The sequence below is a fragment of the Neopsephotus bourkii genome, unplaced genomic scaffold, assembly GCF_033783945.1.
Source record: "Neopsephotus bourkii isolate Nb327-2 ecotype Australia unplaced genomic scaffold, CSIRO-AGI_Nbou_v1 NB_168, whole genome shotgun sequence".
Taxonomy (NCBI): domain Eukaryota; kingdom Metazoa; phylum Chordata; class Aves; order Psittaciformes; family Psittacidae; genus Neopsephotus; species Neopsephotus bourkii.
In genome coordinates this window covers 11,596,926-11,620,296 of record NW_026900684.1, presented here as the reverse complement: position 1 = coordinate 11,620,296, position 23,371 = coordinate 11,596,926, and the positions used below count along the sequence as shown (strand labels likewise).

The following is a 23,371-nucleotide window of genomic DNA, read 5'->3' as shown; positions in this document are numbered from 1 at the left end:
AATGAGAAAGCACTGTTATTTTTAGATAACTAGCTGTATGTGTGGCAAATAATCACCATTCTTGTTGTAAAAGGTGGTTTGCAGTTTGCACTACATAACTCATCCTTAAATTGCACATTATTTTGATTACCCAAATATAGAACAAACAGAATTATCCACATCGATTTGTCAGTTAAATTGCTGCTTCTGAAAATGACACATTTATAGCATGGGCTAGCACACAAATACAGAATATAAAGTTCTGTGCAAGGCTTCTGAAACTGCTTGTGAAATCTGTGGGTTACACCTACACCTGGTAAATGCTTCTGTGTTAAGAAAACATACAGTTAGGATCAAGAGTGATAAGATGCTTTGTCTTTTAGTGATGGACAGAGATAAGGAAGAAAGATAAATCGTTTGGGGCAAAGGTAAATAAAATAGGATATGAGGTAGGCTTTCAACTTTGGACTTCAGAAATAGAAAATAAGTTATTCAGCATAAAGTTCAACATTCTGTTATTTCATATATGAAGACTGATTGTAACATAAGCAATATTTTTTTAGAAGTAATTTCTTTATAAGCATATTTGTTCATCCTGTTTAGAGAGGGAAAACATACAGATTTTTTTTCTTTGATATTGGCTGCTTCTTCAGCCAGTTAAAGAAATATGATCTCCTCGCTTTTCCTACTGAATAAATGTAGCTGCACAGGTGTCTTTGTTCTGCATGATGAAACAGGATTATCTGAAATGTGGTATCTCATTTGGATACCATTAGGTGCGTTTGTGAAATATCATTTGCCCAGCACCACAGTACTGTCAACAGCAAGAGTCACCCCCCTGGCTTCTTTGCTGTGTGGCATAAATGTACTTAGGAGGCTTTGAAGCCACTTCAACAAGAAAGTTGCTAAATTCTATATTGATCTTCTGTTAAGTATTTAGATATTTTCTTTATAATCAGAATTTTTAAAAAATGGTGAATATATCCTCTTCTAAAAAAAGTTACTCCTGCAAGAAGTGAGTATCCATTAGGGAACATGACCTTAGCCTCCTATGCAGCCTGTTACAGCAGAGATGTTTATTAATCATGATTAAATAGCTTTGGATTACATATCCAGGTAAATCATAGAGCAAGTACCTCTTGTCTGTATGTTATATTATGTCTGGTTTCTGTAAAGAAAAAATTAGCATTAAACGTCTTCATTATATATCCTTGCAGTCTCACCGTTTTTTCCCTTACATCCAGACACTTCATCACATCATTTATTTCTAGACCTTTATAAGAAAGCAAGGTTAACACGGAAGTGTGCAATACATAACGATGAAATTTTGTTGAATTAGAAGTGTTTTGCTTTATTAGCTTGTTCTTCTTTACATTCTTACATTCTTCTGTACAGTTTTCCATGATATGTATTCAGATTATGAGAAATGTAGAAAAATTTCAATTACAGTTTATGCTTTTCCCACACCAAGGCCACATCTTTTAAGACTTCCTGTCTCTCAAACAAACCAACCAACCAAGAAAAATATCTGAACAGCTGTAAGGGTTCCTTTAAAAGAAAACCAAAAACCAAAACAATTTGTATTTCAGGACAAATTTTCCTTAATTCAATGAAGAGTTACTAAAAAGATGTAGTAACTGTTAGCTCATGCTATAATGAGTGTAATGTTTTGCTCCATTAAAAACAGTTTGTAAAAAAAAAAAGCTGAGGTAAAGCAGAAGGACCGTAGGCTACAGGAGGCTGTAGCCTCGGTGGTGGAGTTTGTAGGAGTAATTTTGTAGAAGTGAATTTCAGTAAGTTCAGTAACTTCAAAGAAATACATTTTGTGGCAAAAATTGTTATTGTGCTGAAAAATAATGTAGCAAAAGCAGAGAGTTGAAGTCAGTGGCGTGCATTTACAATTGCCAGAGAAATGCAAAATAATGAAAGGTAACTCTCAAGCAACTGACTTGAAATTTTCTTAACCTAAGAAGAAAAGCATTCTGTAAATGATTTGCTATATGGAAAGTTAGCCAATTATAAATCTTTGCTTTGCTCAGTGTTGTATTTAATATTCATACTTTCTGGTGTCACTTTTGTGTTTTCTTGCGTGAATGTATCATTTGGGTAATTAAAAGCCTCCATCATAAATACATTCTCTAAAACCTTCTTCACTTGAAGGCTATGAAGTGAGGCCAACAATTGCAAAGAAGGGACAAGATACAATCTTAAAAAAAAAAAAAAAACCCACAAAAAAAAAAAAACAACCCACAAACCCAAAGATTTACAAACTTTAAAGCTAATCCTGTGATTTTAAGACAAGCAATTAGTTTTGAATCAAGTCTGGCAATACAGTTTTTCTTCCATAATTCACTGTGCCCAGCTATGTAAGGCTGTGGAACAGTGCAGTACCCAAGGAGAATGATACGAGCTATGGGCTGTAACTCTGAGTATCTTGTCTGGAGCTGTCAAAATCTCAAACTAACTTTCCATTTACTTCCCCAGAAGAAATGCTGAAGTGGAGCAGAATCCTTATCCCACAGCTAAAATGAACAGAAAGAGACTTGGAAAACCTACACAGGAATGTAGGGAAAGAGTTTTCCTAATGACAGGAATAAGCTAAAAACATGAGCTTTGGAGTTGCTGAAGCCTGCAGTCAGTGACAAGAATCCATTGTTCACTGTTCCTGGAAGCTTTGTAGCCCATAACTCAGCTGGTCACATCTATTGCCTTCTTCACACCTTCCTTTTTGCATCCTTGCACAGGGCACAAATCAAAGCTTGACTTCAGAGGGAGCAGAATTAACTTGTAGGAAAGAGAGGCTGAAATGTTGACGAGTGTCTTGAAAATACAGCCATTTGATGTTCTCTTGACATTTTCTGTTACACTTTGAGAGGCCAGTTTTGGTCCCGAAGTACCTAATCATGCAATTTACTCAGCTGTATGTGAAGTCCTCATTGAAATGTGTGAGAGCTTGGAGAACGCTGTGCAACACCTGAAGAATCACTTAAATTCTGAAAAAGTATATAATGTATACTGTTTATAATACAACACTTTTTATAATTAAAAGATTGGCTTCTGTGGTTGTCAGTATATAGAGCCTTTTTTTAATTGCTTAACTCAAGGTTCAGGCAAAGCAGCAGCATCTACATTAAGAACTTTCTTTAAAGATTACAAAATACAAATATTGTAAGTATGTGTGTATGTTATTGATGACTTTTATGAATTGTGTATACAAATAATTAAATTATATATTGTGCAAAAATTGAGTAATGTGCAAAGAACAAGCATCTGAATAATCTGATTACTGCAGTGTATCTAAATCTTACATGGCAAAGTTGATTTCTATTAAAAATCAAGTTAAATTCTTTATTTTAAATTCTACAGTCTGGAAGTGTTGGACTGCTAAACTTCAATGGAGAAAAACAAAAATGGAAGTTACACAGTATTGTGATGGAAATGCTGACTCTGACAGTTCAGGAACGTCAGAGTATTTCATTTTAACTTTTCTTCTGGAAATACTTAACACCACTAAGGATAAAATTACTTTTTAATTTACAGCTTATCTCTCTACACTTTTTTGTAGTGGTCAGAGTTCCCTATTACAATTCTTCCCTAAGGCTATATCTTAAAGTTTCACTACAGCTGCCATTTTAAATTAACTTTTAAGAGTGTGCAGAAAGGAAAACCTCTCTATTCCTCAGTGACTCTCAAAAAACGCAAGTTTCATCAGGATTATGCATTAGAGAGAACCTTGAGCTGTTTTTCTTAAGGCCCTGGTGCTTACTCAGTCAGTGTACTGTTCAACTCTGTTTATATTTTGTTCGCAGTCATTAAAATCCCAGACACATGTGCTCATATGCATTTCCAAGCATGGAGGATTGTGAGGGCATGAAAATGACTGAAAAAGATAGATGTATTGTGTGAATTGCTGCTTGATGTCAGCGTGCATGAACTGCTGCTTACCTGGCATCCAACTGTCCCTTTTTGTTGGCTGTTCTGGTTTTGCTGTTGTGCAATGATGTAGCCAGTGGAATAGCCAAGTAGGCTTTGAAGCCTGAAAAGTGAGTATCTCAATCGTAGTTCCCCTGCTACCAAAATACCTCTGGTTTGCTTCCTTGGAGTATTAACTTTCCAGTCTAGTGATTGTGTTTCAGTGTCTGCATTAAATGCTTAATTACTATTGTTTTAACATAGAACAGATACAATGTAGGTGAAAACTAAGTATAGGTGAAGAAAAGGCAAGGCAAAAAGTGGTACAGTGGAATTACAGGCAGGAAGAGAAATGGAGGAAAGAGTATGCAGAACATAGGAAAGAACAGAGAAATTCAGTGTTTAAAATTTGGCAAGACACTTTAATGACTAATAAAATGAATTCCAGTTACATGAAGCGTGTATTACTTTCATGTGACTTTTTTCTTGCCAGCCTTTATCTGATATCTTACAGTAATGTCTCTTTCAAGGGGAGAGTTCTCTACACTCTACACATTTGCATGAACGCTAGCGTGGCCTGCAGGAATGTACCTAGGATGCAAGCTTGAGCATTATTCTGGGGACTGATACATACACACATATGCTAAACCTTTTGTTGGTGTCTCTGCCTGTTTTTTTTCTATCTGCACACCTTATACAATATTGAGAACCTACAACAAAGGGATAATGAGATGAGTAGATAATGTTTGTACTTGGAATCCAGAACCTGTGAAATAGATGTATTTAAAACCCATATTCTCTCTACAGGGAATTATTTTTCTTGGAAAGCATCTGCAGCACCTTTATTCCTCTGTTACTTTCAGTGTCTTTTGATTTTGATTTAGGTTAGGGTATTTTGGCTCTCCAGAAGTGTTATTACTTTCTTACAGCTAGATAATAATCCCCTTATGCCCAAGAGGATCAGTAGGCTGAAGTAGCCTGACATGAGTTAATGCTGCCCTAGTTACCATAAAGCTGGAATTTTCTTGCTTTCAAAAGCAAGTAAGACTTTGCTTTGTGGCTGGTTTTCCATGTTTAGCCATAAGTTCTCCTGGTTTCTTTGGCTCAGTCTTCCTCTGATCCTGATTTGTTGCTTGCTTTGGTGATCCCTCTTCAGAAAGAGAGAATGCTTCAAAGATTCATCTTTGAGTATTTTTCAGTCCTTAGGAAATGAAAATCCTCTTACCATGCCTATTCCAAGTATAATGACAGTAAGGCTGAGGAGTCCTGTAGGTAGCCATTTTGTGCTCTATAATAGCCCCTACTACACAAAAGATGGATAACTAAAATTCAAACCGTGTTTGGGATAAAAATGCTTCATTTATTTTTATCTGCTGACCCTTTTTTTAATTCACAAACTCCCTTGAACTGGACTGGCTGTTAGCAAGTTATTGCAGGACAAGTATTTCAGTTGAGTAGTTTCTCATTAACTTAATTTTGATGTAATCTCCAAATGAAAGTCATGTTAATTAATCTTCTCCATTTATCAACACATAGAAGCCACAACTAGAAAAAAGACTATATCTAAGTGTATTCCAGTGTTCTTCCTTTCAAATAATTCTGCTCTTGCCCATTGTGAAGGTGAATTCTTCTTTCCACAATAAACAGTGCAGTCCCACACCAGGCCTGTTTCCCATTCATCAGACATCATCTTAATGATGGCTGAGGTAATTTTGTATTGAATTGCTTACTTACGCGTTTTTTCCCTGTGGCAGACAGTGTCTGATGTAGCAGGTCAGGACTCGCTTTCAGTGGTATGTCACTGGTGTGATGCAATGAGTCTCAGTCGCAAGCAGTGTTGAGTAATAGATCCACTACTTAAGGCTGACTGTATCTATGCATGAATCAAGGGACAGTGTAGAGAACTTGTTCTTCTAATAAAACAGTTTATTAAACATCGTCTGACCAAAAAAAGAACTTTTATTTTTAATTCATATGCTTATCACAGTTTCTTAAACGTTTTGCGAGCATGGAAGCTGGGAGACAGTTGAAAGCCATACAATTTGCATGAAACTCAAATGGGATTTATCTGAGAAAACAATTAGGCTTGAAGGAGAGGTTTTCCTTTGCAGGATGTTTCTGGAAAGGAAAGAAAAATAGAACTAATGGTTAAGTAGAGCCTCATATTACAGGCTTTTGTCTGTGATTGTCTAGAAATTGAATTAACCTCTCTCATGTGCATATCATTTAAAGTGTAACTTTGAAAAGGCTGCAGAGAGGTTAGGACTCTGAAGGTCTAGTAAGCAGAAGTAGTAGCAGAGGTCCTTATGCTGGGAGAAAGGAGGACTTGTGACAAGAGAGGAAAGGAGGGGAAGAGAAATGTTAATTTTGGCAGTCGAGTTGACAGAATAGATTTGTCTCCAAGACCAATAGTTGTAAAAGTAGGTCAAAAGGTTCTGCTGAGTAAACAAATGGAAGTTTGTTAGTTCCTTCCAAAAATGATACTTTCTGTGTGCACTATCTGGGCGTAACAGAAGACAGAAAAGGAATTTGTTAGTCTTTTAATTACAGAAGACAATTACATATGGGTTTAATGCCACTATCAACATTTTTTCACCTTCAGGAATAAAAGATCTGTTCGTAAGCACAGAGAGTTTGGCCACAGTTGTGGCTGTTAAAAAGGAGAATTGTCTTATGTGTAAATCTACTAGGTTTCTTAACCCTGCATTCTAAAATAAGCATGTAAATTCAAGTTTTACAATCTAATATTTTTAGAAGAACGTTTTGTAACATATGTTTTACTTCTGTTAATTACATATAGTTTACTAATAAAAAAAAGAACAACAAAAATGAGGCAGCTTATTTCTAAAGACTCCTCACCATACTGTGTAGTATCTGTCATCCTGTAGTGTTGCGTCATTTTCCTAAATAGGTAGAGGGGGGTTGTGTAACTCCTTGGGGTTATTTTGTTTGAAGGAGGTCAGGGGAAAAATCATTTCATAAAGAGGAAAAATAAAGACTGATTCTGGATTATAACTGCAAAAATTGTCTTATAAACCTTTACAAACTGAAGAAAAAATGTAATTTTAACTTTCTTTTTTGGCTGGCATGTTTTATGTCTTTCCAAATTATTTTTAAAAATACCGTCGTCTTTTAATTTGAATTGACTCTCCCTAAATTTCTATGGATGTAGGTTTGTTGGTTTTTTTTAATCCTTACCACAGTAGGAAACTAAAAATATATGGGTGAGGGAAGAATGAGGGATCACTTTTGAAGCTTGCTGTCAAGAATTTTTCCTTTTGTCTTTGTCCTCACCACAGCAAGATTTGAATTTGGGGGTTGCAGAGGAAGGAGAGGGAAAGGAGGACAGAGAACATGGAAAAGTGCAGGTTATATTATGGGATAAGAGGAAAGGAATGAAAAGTGGTAAAGATCAGAGTGAGTCTGTAGGATGGGAGCAGGAATAACAAGCTCAGAAGGACCTGGCAAAATTTGTTTTCAGGATGTAGTGAATTTGAGAATGGAAGGAAGGCTGTCCCTATGATTTTCCTTTAACGACTTAGCAATCTATCACCCCTCTCAAAACTGCATAGCAGCCCCTGTAAGTAAAGAATTATCCACTTCTTCTAGAGTTATCGACAGCTCAGGGAGTAGCCTGTGAGTATAGGACTAGCTGGTATGAAGGAATCAAACAGAAAAAAGGGGAGCTGGTGCCTTCATGGCAGCAATGTGTGCTGAAAACATGGACTAACTCTTCAGGCAGCCTGCCCTGAAAAATGCTTCACTGACCCCATGTAAACAAAATAGGTTGCACTTTTGCCTAGTCAAAAGTCACCCCAGGTAAATGTCTGTTTTGCCTGTACATAAACCCATTGCTTTTGTTGCAATATCTTTTTGGTATTGGGGTGTATTTGCCATTGGGGCATATCTTTTTGGTAGTGTAATATGCATTATATACATACATAAAAATCCAGAGCTAAAAAACCAGTTTATGTTCCTGATCCAATGCAAAAGTAAACCTATTTCAAGTTTAGCAATATGGAAGCTGTATCATGGGATTATATTAGGGTGACAGGGCATGACAGACAAAAATCAAACATCCTATGATTAAGGGAGTTGGAGCATCTCCCTTATGAGGAAAGACTGAGGGAGCTGGGTCTCTATAGTTTGGAGAAGAGGAGATTGAGGGGTGACCTTATTAGTGTATATAAATATATAAAGGGGGAGTGTCACGAGGATGGAGCCAGGCTCTTCTCAGTGGCAAACAATGAAAGGACAAGGGGTAATGGGTACAAATTGGAGCAAGAGGTTCCACTTAACCTGAGAAGAAACTTCTTCTCAGTGAGGGTGACGGAACACTGGAACAGGCTGCCCAGGGAGGTTGTGGAGTCTCCTTCTCTGGAGACATTCAAACCCGCCTGGACACGTTCCTGTGTAACCTTATCTAGGTGTTCCTGCTCCGGCAGGGGGATTGGACTAGATGATCTTTTGAGGTCCCTTCCAATCTCTAACCTACTGTGATACTGTGATACTGTGATCCTGTGTGGAGTATCTGTGAGTATTAGGAAGAATGGAGTAGCGAGCTAAAAAGAAATTAATTAGACTGCAGTCAAAGCAAGCCAGTACATAAGACACACAGAAAGCATTAATTCTTCCAAAACAGGACAGGGAATAGTTTTAAATTGTAGGTGTGTATGATTTCCTTAGCATTCAGAAATGTCTCACTACCTTTTGAACAACGTTTATTCCAGCAGGTTGTTTCTTTGCAAATGTCATTAAACACTTCAAAGCACCATATGCTGATTTCAGTAGCAATTTAGATTTTTGCAGCAGAGTGTAATGTCTTCTTGTGTGCAATGAGCCTGAACCAATCCTTTATGTTCTTTTTTCTTTGTCTTTCTAAATGTGTGTGGGCTGCAGATGGTTCTGTGAAGGAAAAGAACTCCAGAATTCCCCTGACATTCAAATACGTTCTGGAAGCGGAGGACTTCATTCGCTAATTATAGCAGAAGCCTTTGAAGACGATACTGGACGCTATACTTGTGTGGCTTCAAATTCCATTGGTGCAGATAGTACATCAGCTGAAATATTCATTGAAGGTAAGAGGTGACATAATAAGGTACTTGATGCACACAGGAAAAGATAACTCAGATGAAGTTTGGGTTTGGTTCTGTATATTAAGATTGCATTTGCTTTGGTGATATTTTTATGGTGTTCCTCTGCTTCCTTTTAATGCAGCACATTTAGAACATCTCATCATATTAATTCAGGTATTTCAAAGAATGCCCCAAGAATCAGTGGGTAGATTGCCATTTATTTAAGGTACAAGAAAGGTAAAGAATGGAAAAAGACGAACAAGCAGAGCTTTTGTCGTGTGGTTAGCTTTTAAGTAGTACCCTCTGTAAAACAAAGATTTGACTGGAAATACCAATTATTTTCATGATAGCAGTAATCCCTGCCTCAGTTCTGAACTTCCTTCCAGTGCAAATAAGTGTGGCGGCCCCAAGTGAGTTGTCTTTAATCATGTGTAAGTATAGAATGATAGAATAGTTAGGGTTGGAAAGGACCTTAAGATCATCTAGTTCCAACCCCCCTGCCATGGGCAGGGACACCTCACACTAAACCATGTCACACGAGGCTCTGTCCAACCTAGCCTTGAACACCACCAGGGATAGAGCATTTGCAACTTCCTTGGGCAACCCATTCCGGTGCCACACCACCCTCACAGTAAAGAACTTCTTCCTTATATCCAATCTGAACTTTCCCTGTTTTTTAAGTTTTAACCCATTACTCCTTGTCCTATCACTACAGCCCCTAATAAGGAGTCCACCCCCAGCATCCCTATAGCCCCCCTTCAGATACTGGAAGGCTGCTATGAGGTCTCCACCCAGCCTTCTCCAGGCTGAACAGCCCCAACTTTCTCAGCCTATCTTCATGTGGGAGGTGCTCCAGTCCCCTGATCATTCTCGTGGCCCTCCTCTGGACTTGTTCCAACAGTTCCATGTCTTTTTTATGTTGAGGACACCAGAACTGCACACAGTACCCCAAGTGAAGTCTCACGAGAGCAGAGTAGAGGGGTAGGATATAATTGTTTATACTTGGTACGCTGACTTCAGGTTCGGTTAAAAGTCAGTCATACTGGTTTTGTCCAGTGTATACTGCTAACAGTTGTCAAGATATTTCTTCATTTCAAAATTAGTCATAATTCAAATATGATTTTCTCTGAGGAAAGTAAATGACTTAACCATAAGCAAAATTATTACTTTTTTTTTAGAGGAGGACTGTATTTTAGACATGATTATATCAATTGAAAACTTATTTTAGTTCATGCATTTTCAAACATTATTTTACCAGTTTTGTAACTCATAAAAATTAATTTAAATGATTAATTGAAAGCATGAACCAAATTAATATAACAAATAACCATAACAAGTCTAAATAATACCATACCAAAATGATATAATAGCTTTTGATTGATAAAGCAATAAACTTTTCACTATACATTAGCTAAATCATGACAGATGTGCATTTATAGGGTTTCTTTCATAACGCTTTTTTAGTATCAGAGCTTTATCATCCTACATTGGGATATAATAGCAAAATCCCCAAGACTTTTCTGACTCTTAAGGATTCTAGTAGGACTTTTCTTACAGAAGTAAGCATACTTTCAGAAATGCTCAGATATAGTACAAATACATAATACTGTGTGAACTTACAATAACAAGCAACACTTCTGCTAACAACAGCTAGGTAGAGAGATGCAGTGAATAAAACAATTCCTTTTTTGAGATTCAGCGAAGTCTCACTATGTGAAAGTCCTGGCTTGAAGTTTTACAACATGTAACTTTGAAAGAGAGAACTGTCCAGGTTGTTAGGCTCCTTCCCTATGATCTTTAAGGAAACCAGACTGTCGCACAAGCATTACTTTGCATGCTAACAGTCTTGATGACACACATCATACTTCTGTGCAGCAGGGCCAGCCACACAAGACCTTTATCCTTTGCTCATGAGATACTTTCATGCAGACCCGCTTTGTAGACTTGACATTGCTTCTCTCTTCTTGCTTTTCCTGTGCTACTTGTTGCTTTGATTTTTGTGGTCTGAACTTTGTAAATAAATAGGGTACTTGGGTACTTCAGTCCAAGCTTTGTTTCATTGGAATCAGTCTGTGCTATACTATTCATATAGCTTATGAATTCCTTATGATTTGTATTAGAATACAGCTATCCATATATACGCAGAAATCCTTTGAGAAATAATGTGTCCTGAATAAATGTTTAGAATAAATGTTGTGTGAAGTACCTGTTCTTTGGAAAAATTAAGACAAGGGGAATAAATGCTTTCTTTTTATTTTTTTTTCAAGTGAGTAGAGGGTACTGCCAAACACATACATTATATCAAGCCTTTCCTGGCAAGAAATACCAGTACACAAATATGTGGAGATCATGGGAAGCAAGTTTAGTCTGAAACTGTGGAGATCATGGGAAGCAAGTTTAGTCTGAAAATGTCTGAGCAACTGAGTTGCTCCTACTTAAGGTTGAAGATTTGTTATCTGTGTATAAGCCATATGTTTGCTTAAGCTTCAAGTTGTAACATTGAAGTAAATAAAATTATACATTTCCACCAGAGTAGTAGTAGCCAGATTTTTTTTTTGGCCGTATTTCCTTCAAGATGAAGGAAGACAGCTAAAAGCCAAGGAAAAAGAGTTGGTTATGATTTCTGTAACTGTCTAAAGTACATAGTTTCAATCACTATCATATATGAAAAACTGCAACAGTTTGTTACAGAGCATTCTCAGCTCTTAAAGTGAAATGCAAAAATAGCATGTTTTTTTCTTTGGAATTTAAAAGTTAAATAAATCAGTAAAAGAATATGAGAGTACTGAAAAAACTTTCTTTTCCAGGTGCCAGTTCCACTGATTCAGAAAGTGAAAGTTTAATTTTCAAATCAAAATCTGGAGCTATGCCACAGTAAGTGTGCAAAGTAGAACCAATGCTGTTCTAATGTTCTTGGTAAGAGGCACTGGAAAATCTGTGGTAGTTTTAGATGTAAATAAGCATCTGGGGTATATTTATGCATGTCTTGTCTTTTCCTCTTCTCTTGTGTGATATAAATGTGTAGCACTGTAACTGTAGATTGTATTCATGTGCTTGGTCTGTCAGAGAAGTCTGGTACTACCCTGACAACTCTTTTGCTGACATCAACTTTTCATATTCATGAGTAAGTTAACCAAATCTTCATTTGTAATCACTCAGCCATGTGCCTCCAAAACAACCATGCTGAGGCGTGCAATTAAAGAACCAAAATGCATTTTAGTTTCTATCTTAAATCAGTACCTTATTGTACGTGAAGGTGTAGATTAGTCAGAGATTATGTTCTATTTAAGCTTTCTCCAATGTTGATCTTTTCAGCTGATAATGATATATTTAAAGATGTAGAAAATACAAGGTAGCTTATAGGTTACAATCATATTCTAATTTCAGATATTATAAAGTGCTACTGTTTTCCTTTTTTTCAGGGCCCAAAAGAAAACCACTTCTGTTTCCTTGACAATAGGATCTTCTTCACCAAAGTCTGGAGTCACCACAGCTGTAATTCAGCCTATCTCTGTGCCCAGTCAGCAGGTATTTTTAGACACCAATTTTTAAATCAGTGAAAGTATTTTAAAGTTTATTTCAACATTTGTAAGCCCTGAAAAACTCTGTTATTTTGAGGAATTATATTATTGAACTGTAAACTGATGTTACTATATTAAGAATGCCGATCTTTAATTAAGTATATATCCAGTAAATGGGGCATAAAAATATACATATGGATTTTACACAGTGTCTATCAACACAGCATGTGAGCAGCTGACTGATCTGATGGTGATGAAAATTACAAAGTATATCACTTAATAGTGACTTGCTCCAAATCCAGACAAATATAGTACAAACGAATGCCTACAATATGTTTCAGCAAATGTTTTAAATTTTGTTCTTAAATAAAATACTGCTATAATTTCTCTGGGCCTTTTAGAGAAAATTAGATTTACTATCTAGATGTTAAATGCAGGAAATCACTGTTCATTAGTGTATACTAAGTTTTAATGCCAATGTGGATGACTTAGAGTTTGCATATAAATCAAAATGCAAATGAAATAAAAACCTCTGTTAGATGGTACAAGGTAAATTCTTTTCCCTTCTTTTGGCTAAACTTGATAAGCTTTTAGGTACCTGGATTTTTTTTTTTACTACAGCAGTCAAGGGATGTAATAACAGGAGAGGCAAAAAGGCTTCAGTGCAAAGGGCTTACTTGAAGTTAACAAGAGTCAAACTCTCAAAATACTTCAAGGCAAAGACAGTCGGATACAAAGTTCTCATGGGAAGTATAGAAGTCTTTAGAGCTTGTGTTTTGATTTTAGAAATAAAACAGATGTGAAATAGTGATGTCACTCGAGAGCTTGCACGAGAACACCGTAGTAAGACTGTATATTTGAGTGCTCGCATTATTGCATAGATATATGCAGGCCCTATTATTGAAACCATTATTCTTTCAATTTTACAGCATTGTTGCATTGCTTTGCAGGTTCAAAGCCCTACTTCAGGCCTTCACCGTCTGGATGGATCCAAGCCTATCTATTCTGCACCCATTTTTACAAAGGTATGTTTTATCCATAATTATTTTTATATCATACTCCTGTAGTTCAGTAGGAAATCTCTAAAATACAACTTGAATTTAAAATATTATTTTAATTGTTACTCAAAACATCATTTCCATAGCAGTAACTATTATTTAATCACAACTTGTTGAAGTAAAAAATGAAGCAGAGAAGGTATTTCTGCCTATAACTTCATAAAAATAGTTGACTGAAAGCTAATATGGAATGGCAAGTAGTTTTGCCTAGACAGAAGAGTAAACCTTGTTTTCCACAACTGTCTAGCTTGGCTCCATCATAATGCCTTTCTCATGGCAAAAATCATACAGGTCTGATTCTGTCCCTCAGAATTCTGCACTGATACTGCAGATGTCACAGGACGATGAATAGTGGGGGTGCAAGGGATTAGAGAATGTGGTTACTGCAAGATAGGGAGGAAGGTAATTTTCTAGAAAGAGTAGAAATAGGAGAAATCCTGCCCTCATTCAATAACTACCAAAGCAATCAAAACTCTATTGTTCCTTCCCAATCCTTTCATCTCTTGTCTCTGAAATCCAGTATTAACCACTGGCTTAAACCAGTTGGGACATACCAAACCAAAATTTTAATTACACAAGAAATGAACCAGATATGAACAACAACAAAATATACTTAATCCAGGCCAATGTAAATTTCTTTCTATCCAAACTTCAGGTAACAATCCAAAGATTTTTAGGTTTCCATGGAACAAAATTCTTATGTATTTGATTAACTACAGATCTGTATAGACTAACTAGGGAGAAGTCTGAGCTTAGGCCTAGCTTCAAGTGCTCTGCTGCATTGAAGCCTAAAACATTATTAATAACCTGGAAAGGGAATGAGACAGCCAATACAATACAAAATAATTGCTTTATTGTAATTTGATTTGTAATCTTAAGTTTGCTAACAAAGGCAAGAATAGTGTCTGTCTACTGTCAATTCTGTTACTTAAAATGCTGTTTCTGCTCTCTCATTGTAGTTCTTCATAAAAGATTTAGATTCTTCCTGAAATTTTTCAGATATACGTAAGAATTTATTACAGCCATAATACTGTCTCAGAAGCCATCCATACGCAAGCTAGTATGTCCTAACAGCATGTGTGTCATCTGATTTTGCTTGGTTGGTTATAAATGGCTCACAGGAAAAGCTGCTCCATATTCTAGAGGTTGACCTGAAAGCAGCACAGCTTCTCTCTCAGGACCAAGTCAATCAACCTGTAGTTAGTTGCAGAATTTTAATTTCATGTTGTGGAAGAAGGGTGAAAAATGAAAGGTCAGGCTGCAACTATTGGCTTATTATGATCTCAGGAATTAAATAGTCCTACAGCTTTTCCATCTTCGGTCATGTTAAGAATGTATTTGAAAATGATCTATTCAGTCATTTTAAACTATATATCTCATATATTAAATTTAGTCAGAATGAAATACAGCTTGCAGAAAATGCCTATTGCGAAAATAAAATGACACAATAAAATAAAGTTAAAATATTAGGAAGGGAAGAAAAAACTATTTTTAAGAATATAAAATGCTCCTGGTTCATTTGAACTGTGATTGATATATTTCAGGAGCTACAAAACTCCACGGCGTCTGAGGGACAAGTTGTGGTATTGGAATGCAGGGTCAGAGGACTCCCTCCCATTCATGTTAAGTGGTTTCGACAAGGCACTGAAGTTCAAGATTCTCCGGACTTCAGAATTCTCCAAAAAAGTAAGGCAGTGTTGTAGTTTAACCCTCAGCTGACAACTAAGCCCCCTGCTCACTCACCCCCAGTGGGATGGGAGAGAGAATCACAAGGGTGAAAGTGAGAAAACTTGTGGGCTGAGATAAAGACAGTTTAATAGGTAAAAAGTGGAGAAGGCCTTGATTCTTTGTAAGCCCTCCTCATTGACAAGTAAAACATCCCTGAATTATCAACACTGGGTCCAGTAAAAATCCAAACCAGCCCATACTAGCTACTATGAAGAAAACTAACTCTATCCCAGCTAAACTCAGCACATTCTGCATCCCTTATTCCATAGCATTTACATCATGCTCAGGTCCCACGCTATTTAATACATCCTCAGTAACCACTACCCCCTTCCTGTCCGTTGACATAATACACAGGTATTATTTCCCTAGTCTGTGGACCACCCCTGTGAAATGCCTGTAAAATGTCCACAAAATGTCTGTTGACTTCATTTGCTCCATGATTTTGGGCTCCATCTGTTAGGGTGGTCACTCAGGACAGGAGAGGTGGTGTGTTGCATAGAGTTACTTGGCAACAAAGCCAGCTCAGGTTGGGTCACTGCTGTACATGCGCTGTTTCTTGTAAGGCTTCTCCTCCATTGGCTCAGGTGGTTCCTGCTATAGTAATTGCTATAGCATGCAACTCAAATCACGGGTTACAACATTTTAAAGGTATATCCATTACAATCTCCATCGCTGGTCCTTTTGGACCAAACCATGAGCTTATCATTGCAGTGACCTCATTCTCTTGCTCCTAGCCTGGTGTGCTGGTTTTGGCTGGTTCCTGCTATGTTTCCACCCCTGGGGCAGTTGATTCCAGGTGTACTGGATGCCCCTCCAAGTGAAAGCAAACTGTGGCCTGTGCTCTGCTGCCAAAGGGATTGAGTAAAACACATTAGCTGTATCAGTTGTGGCATACCACTTGGCTGCCTTTGACTCCAATTCGTATTGAAGTTCTAGTACATCCAGCACAGCCACACTCAGCCAAAACCAGCACAAGCAATAGTCTGAAGCGGCTATTTTTCATACAGGGTGGGGAAAGATCGTGACATAGTCTGTCAGGATTGAGTTTTGGATAGAGTCCTTTCTTCCTCACATTTCAGTGATTGTAATGGCTAGAAGAAATAATTGAACTACTGCAGCCAACAGGCAGTTTAACTCTTCCTTATTTTGTAATGTGTCTGCACAGATTCTGTACTTGTCTACAGTATTTCAGTATAATGTGTTCATTCAGTATACTGCTGTTCATTAATGGAATCTCTAATATTTTTCATGTTTGTTTCCCCTCCTTATGATGTGATATACAGAGCCACGATCTGCAACTGAACCTGGTAAGAATCATATGAAAAAATAATCTCTTGATTCAACTGGCTCTTCGAGTTTGTACTGAAGCCATAAATAGAAAAGTGTTTCTGCTGAGCACTGGTAATATGAAACCCCCATAAAGACAGTGTTTCTTTATCACACCTTCCTTACTTTACACTGTCCTTTACATCAATTCCTTTATTAGTTAAACAGTAAATTCCACTTAGACCCTCAAGGAGAGACTCACAGCTTAAACTTTGAAGGAAACTTTGTTCTCAGAAAATGAGCAATTTGCATACTACTGAGGAAAAAGAACAAATCCCTCAAAGTTCCATTACCCAAATTGTACTTGCAAGAGTTTCATAACACCCAAACACTAAATGCTAGTTTGGCCAGTCTAGCTTGGCAGACATGAACTGTCTTAAATACAAGTAAAAGCTGATCCTCAAAAACAAGGGCACATTGAATTTTTATAGCCTATTCTCAAGGTAAAAGTCCTAGGTTTCAGAAAGCAAAGTGTTCTTCCTACTAAAGGTTTTTCTCTGGCTGCTTCATTTTCCTATCATACATCTTTATATGCTGTGGTGGTTTCTTCAATAGTAAGTGGATGCTAAAAAAATGAGAATGTTCTTTAATTCTTCCCAGTCAAAAAACGTGTAGAAGACAAGACAGTGACACAGTCTGAGCCTTGCATTAAGAGTGTGGCTGGTTTTGCTTGAATACGCTTGAATTTGGAAAGAGTTTTAATTATGGAGCAAAAAGATAAAACTGAAAAGTTTTCTAAGACCTGGGTATTCCCAAAGACTTTCTCTGAACTGAAGGACCTTAGCAATGGGGGGATGTTATGAAATCTGGGGGTTTGCATTGGCAGTCTTTGGCTGCAGTGAGAACAGACATAGCAGATAAGTGATGTTTGTCAAAAAGCAGTTTGGCTATGAAGATATGGACTAGAAAACAGCAGTGAAAGTTTAATTGTAAGAGAAATGCATCTTTCTGTTAGCTTTTGTGGAGAGGAGGTGCAGAGGGAAAAAGCTCCGGGTTTCTTTATCAGTTACTCAATTTTCTTACTGCTTCACAAATATACCTACATGTATATACCTGTTTTACTTCATGACTATCATACATATATGCATATATATACACACATTTGTGTGCATGCACACACACATACGTGCTCTATCCTGACAGTTAACATTTAATTGTGTGCAACATCATCACCTCTAGTAACAGCTGATGCCCAGTACATGTAACTGAATGACTCAATTAATGGAGGCTTGAAATGTGAGCTATGTGAAAGATTGAAGAGTTCTAGAAAACCAAATTAACCTGTAATGAGGAATTAAAACATCTCCAAGTGCTAACAGTAGGCTATTGGTGGTTTGCAATCATAACCCAAACTGTAAGGTTTAAAAATTGTAAGTTACAGTACAGAACAGTTCAAGGAGTTTCAATATCATTTCTATCCTTTTGATAGGAAAAGAAATAAAGGAGAATAGATTTGTCTTGAAATATGTTAAATTCTGTATCTTTCTTGGAACATTCTCCTGTAATATATATTACAAAGTAAGTCTCTCAGCTGTTTTCTTGAGTCAAGAAAAAAAGGAAAAAGATCAGTGGGTTGACCTTTTCCCCCTTCCCAGAGAAACTTATTTCTTGACCAAGTATTAGCATCTTTTCTAGATTTAATCTACTAGTGCTATGAGAATAGTACCTGGTATATCTAGGTCACTATTACCAGGAGCTTCTTTTCTACAAAATGACTTGAACTGCATTCACTGTCTCCTTTAATATGATAGAAAGGATCTGAAAGGACTGAAACTACACAAAGTTTCTACAAAATCCAAATTTACTAGCATTTCTGAGGGTTTTGTTTTTAATAGCTGATTTAAAACTTCTGTCAAAACTCATAATCATGAATAATGTTTGCTTCCTTTTACAATCTTTTTTTACCCCTTCACCCTCTTTAGGCAACATAGTGTGTATTATGCTATGTCAACAAAATATTTCAGAGCAGGAATGCACTGTTACCTAGTAGAAAGGAGAAGTGCTTGTTTGTTTGAGACAAAAGGTTCAAATTCCATTCTGTGAATAATTGAACACAAAGGAAATTGTATATTATGCCTCTTGCTAGAAGTCTTTTTTTATGGGCAACTAAGTAATGTTCAGAACTGCTAGCTGCAAGGTTTGTATGGCCTGACAGATATTACTGTGGAATAAGTAAGAATATTTATGATAGTTCACAAACCTAGCAATTTCCTTTCATAACTACTAAATGAAAGAGGAAATATAAGGTGGGATTCTGAGTCCAAAAAAATAATGTCCTTTCCAGCCTTGTAACATACCTATACCACCATGTTGATGGTACATGCTTCCCATGTCTGCTTAGCTTGCAGACCCTGGGAGAGGACAGCTGAAGCCTTCTAAAGAGTGCTAGAGAGTGGATCCTTACATGAAAGGTGTATTTCGTGAGTTTTCCTAGGTACATAAAAGTTACTTACTATCAAGGTATCTTACACCACTCTCAAGGTAGTTGGCAAGGCAAGAGCAGGAAGGCATCTCAAAATACAATTTTGGTATCTGTATTGCTGCAGTTTAGTAGACATAACGGTAATAAATGCCTCACAGCAGTCTGTTTTGGGGGTTTTTTCATGCTTGTAAATCCATTGTACTATATTTATAAGAACCTTTCTGCTACTCAAAACCTATGAAAGAGTTTCAGTTTGGTATTTTGTTCTCCCTGCATTCATTGAGCTAAATAGTATCCCTATTAGATTTGTGCAGTATCAGTTCCTACTAAACCCTATCAAATAACGTGCATTTGTTTACTCTCCACTAAAATTAACGACAGTACACTTATTGCCTTATTTGTGTAGGAATTGACTCTGTGCTTGCAAAGGGAATGTAAATAAAGTTTGGGCAAAATGTAAATATTTGTTTTTAACATAAATAATGAGCAGTGTTTCGTGTATTAGTAGTAATACTGTTTTATAGGATGACATGAAGGCTCTTAATTCTTCTACAACAGGAAGTTGAGTGGGTACCAGAAATACAGTAGGTGCAGCACTGGTTTGTGATGCAGTTCATTCAGACTCTTAAGAAGCCAGACAAAACACTACCTGCAGAGGAGGTTGTCCATAAGCAAACACACAGCTGGCATTCAATGCAGATGGTGAATATATGTGCAACACTGATAGGGAAACCAGCATGCCTATGCTAGATAAGTATTTAGAATTTTGAAAAATGGACATGATTTCTGAAGATTTTTCCAAGTGTGCAGCTTCCATGGATTTTTATATAAATTGCAACTAGTTGTGTTGACTTTAATTGCTGGTTGTCAACCAAAGTCCATCAATAAACAATTTCTAGTACTCAAAAACATCAGTTGCTTTTTGCTAGGTCAATATTAATTATGTAAGAGAAAAATGTTCCATGAACTCACACAAGTAAGAAATTAAGAAGCAAAGGGAGGTTTTTTGGATACTTTTTTTGGGTACATTCTATCTATCCTAATGTGTTTTGCACTCCTTTTTCTGTCTAGACAGAAATCAGTTTGCATCACAAATCTCTCTAGACTGCTTTGTGAATTAATAGCTAGTCAGATTACATAAAGCCAATATCACAGTTTGTCAAATTACCTGCTCTGTACTTCTTTCTTGGAAGCTTTGACTTTATACTGACTGAATCCTTCAAAGAACAGGCTGCCTGAGAATGAAAAATCCCATTGAGTCATTTGCCAGCTGTTGGTATTTTGACCATTACTCAGCTGTCTGGAGGCAGCCGCAAACTGTATTGAATTACATTAAAACAATTGTCTAATGGCATGTAAGAAGAAAACTATATGAAGTAAGTTTTCTTAAATTGCCAGGGAATTGCCACATATACATGCTCTATTTTCCTAAGCACAATACTGCGTGTGTTCACCAGAAACATCTCAAAAGATAGTCATCACTTCTCTTGGGTTGTGTTTTCTTGTTCCCTGTCTGGCTGCTGTGTTCCAGTAAGCATAGGGAAGTGCTGTGTATGTCCCTTAGAAATCTCCCCATATTTCTGAGTATTGGAAGCAGAAAATATATGGCAACTGTTGCAGAAATCCTTACTGCCCTCTCACACAATCAGCTTTTTGATAGCTGATGAGATTCAAAACACAGATACTTCAGTAGGTCAGCATGCCTGTTGGATGCTTGCACTTTTTAGTGAAAACAAAAGAATTATGACTAGCAGTCTAGCTCTCTCTTTCACTGCTGAGCAGCAAAGAAAGGCTTGAAGGGAGCTATCTCCAATGAGCTATGCTCAAGATGCCAAATGGAGAGAAAAACTGAAAATAAGCTAAAATCATCTTTCGTTAAAGGTGGTCTGATCAACCTATGCGCTGTTGCTTCTCAGCTACATTTTCAGTTGTACTCCACGCTTCTGAGCTACAGAATTCTTGTCCTGTCAGTGAACCCTTCTTAAGTCTGACTACCATGACTTTCCATACTTGTTGATGCTTCCAAATTCAAAGTAAATCTCTGATTTTTCACTATTTTTTTTTTTTTTTTTTAGAAAATGCTGCTATTCATCTTCAGTTTGTAAATATTCAAAGCTTATGGGGCTACATTAGTCATCACAGTTACACTGCTGAATACATTGATTTCAGCTTCGATCTGTACACCTGACTTAACTTCAGACTACCTGGCTTAGGCAACTGCATTATCATAACTGCCTTAGTGTAAGCTTTAGCATAAACTTTTCCTTGATGCTGATAAATAGCTTGATTTCTCCTCAAACCTGAACACTGCTTTAGGGACTAAAGTCTGTGCTGTCACTATTGTATCATACGGTATCATCATGTATTCACTATATACTGTATAGTGAATTATATTCACTATGTTCACTGTATCTGAACCAGCTAGTTGGCAGCCGTCTTGGGTATTGATTACATTTGCTGTAACCTGGGTTCTCTGTCCTAAAACTGCATTATATTGCCCAGAATCAGATTTGCTGTTGTTCAGTTTTCTTCTAAGTGTTTTATAAGTGCTGTTTGAGGTATCTTAAAGCACAGGCAGTTCTGTGTATTTTTTTAAAACCTGTCTCTTCATTTCTTGAGTGGCATAAAGCCTATTAAATAAGCCAGAGCTGCCTGAGTAAAATTATATACCATAATGATCATGAGAAATAGGTAAATTAAATATTTTTTCAGTGTGTTACTGCAAGTTAAGGTATCTACAGGTCTGCAATGCCATCTGTTATGCTCCTTTGCATATTCAGTTTTGCTCTATTTTCACACTTCCTCATTCTCATGTACATAAAAGATGCACAGATACCTAAACAGAAAGTTTCCTGGTGGTAACTTGCTTTGCCGTTAAGCTGTAGTTGAACATCTGATGACTAGGGGGACAAGAGAAGAACAAGAGACAAGTTGTCTACAAGATGGCAGGGTTGTGTTTGGTTAGATTTTTAGCAGGAAACCACCATTCTGACTAATGCCTGTCTTTGCATATCAGAAAACTTATGGCTTTGAACCTGCAGTTATAGAAATAGCTCTGGTCTTTGCATCCTAATGAACAACGATTAATTAAAGACCATACTTACTTCCCAGGACTCTATGTGCATTACAGTGGGGGAAGCTAATGATCACATTTGGTGGTGAAAGTGCAAATATAACAAGTACTCAACAACTTTTAATTTAATACATCGAAACATGAAGTAAGCAAATCACCAGTGATGAAATTTGTTAAAATGCAACAGTTTTCTGTCTTACCAAAGATAATTCTTCTTAATGGACTCATGAACCATAAAGGGAAAGGATTACTGCATAAAATGTAATCTTTCTTTCTAGATAACTGGCAAAATAGTCAAGTAATTGCATGCCTAAGCATTTTACATGTTTCAGTGAACAGAATGCTTTTGTATTCATTTAGTCAAGTGTTAAATACGTTTTAAGCATTTCAGAGCTGCTTTCTGGAACACATTTTTGTGATGAAATTATTTGTCAGCTGGTGATTGCTGGGAAGTAGAACAGACATTATTTACTTCACATCATCCAATTCTACTTTGCACAGGAACAGAAAGAAAAATAATTACGAAAGTCAGGCTTTAAAGCTAGAAAAATACTCAGAGCACTATGCATCCAGAATGTGTTATGGCAATCTTTAAAGAATGCTTCTTTTGTCAATTTAGTACTTTATTTCCATGTTTTTCATTGTAGTAATGAAAACGGAGGTTAGTGATTTTTTGGTTTTGGGGAAGAAAAATTGATAAAGACAATGGGAATGTGTTATTTGCACATGCTTTTTGCTCAGGCTGCCTTTTGATTAGTTCTTAGGGGTGTTTTTTCTGTTTTCAGTTTAGCCAGTTTTCTCATGATTAATCACAAATGTGTAGTAGTTTGCTCATCTGGCTGAGAAGACTGAATTTTAAACTCTGATTAGTCTCATCGCTAATTTACTTTAAATTTCTGTTACAAGGATTACTGTAATTTACCATGTATAATTTACAGATGTGCTGCTTCCATAAACAAACCACATCAGGGCAGAGTCCGTTAGAACTCTTGTGTCACTGAAGAGTGAATATCAGCTCTTCTCGTGTGATCTTTTTACATACTTTAATAAATGAAGAAACGTTATGCGTTAATGAGCTCTGCTGTCTGGGAAACAGGACTTTGCTGGTTGTTATATTTTGTAGTACCTTTGCCCTCATTCAAACAGCAGATTTCAGCATGGTGGGAGTGATTTTCTTTTGCAGACCTGAAATACCCAGCTTTCAGAATTCTGCTGTTAAATGAACAGGAAACTAGTATGATGCATGTATCAGATTGCATCCCCAGAGTCAGTTCAGT

General features: G+C 36.8%; 1 protein-coding gene across 1 annotated transcript in view; it reads left to right on the top strand.

Annotated features, from left to right (window-relative positions):
• The window catches only part of PALLD (palladin, cytoskeletal associated protein), a 193,728-nt gene that overhangs the window by 60,247 nt on the left and 110,110 nt on the right, over window positions 1-23,371 (top strand). The window contains exons 3-8 of the mRNA XM_061372892.1: window positions 8,791-8,969; window positions 11,774-11,840; window positions 12,389-12,494; window positions 13,438-13,512; window positions 15,090-15,231; window positions 16,557-16,580. Coding sequence (XP_061228876.1) covers window positions 8,791-8,969; window positions 11,774-11,840; window positions 12,389-12,494; window positions 13,438-13,512; window positions 15,090-15,231; window positions 16,557-16,580 — 593 coding nt within the window. The remainder of the gene's footprint in view (window positions 1-8,790; window positions 8,970-11,773; window positions 11,841-12,388; window positions 12,495-13,437; window positions 13,513-15,089; window positions 15,232-16,556; window positions 16,581-23,371) is intronic.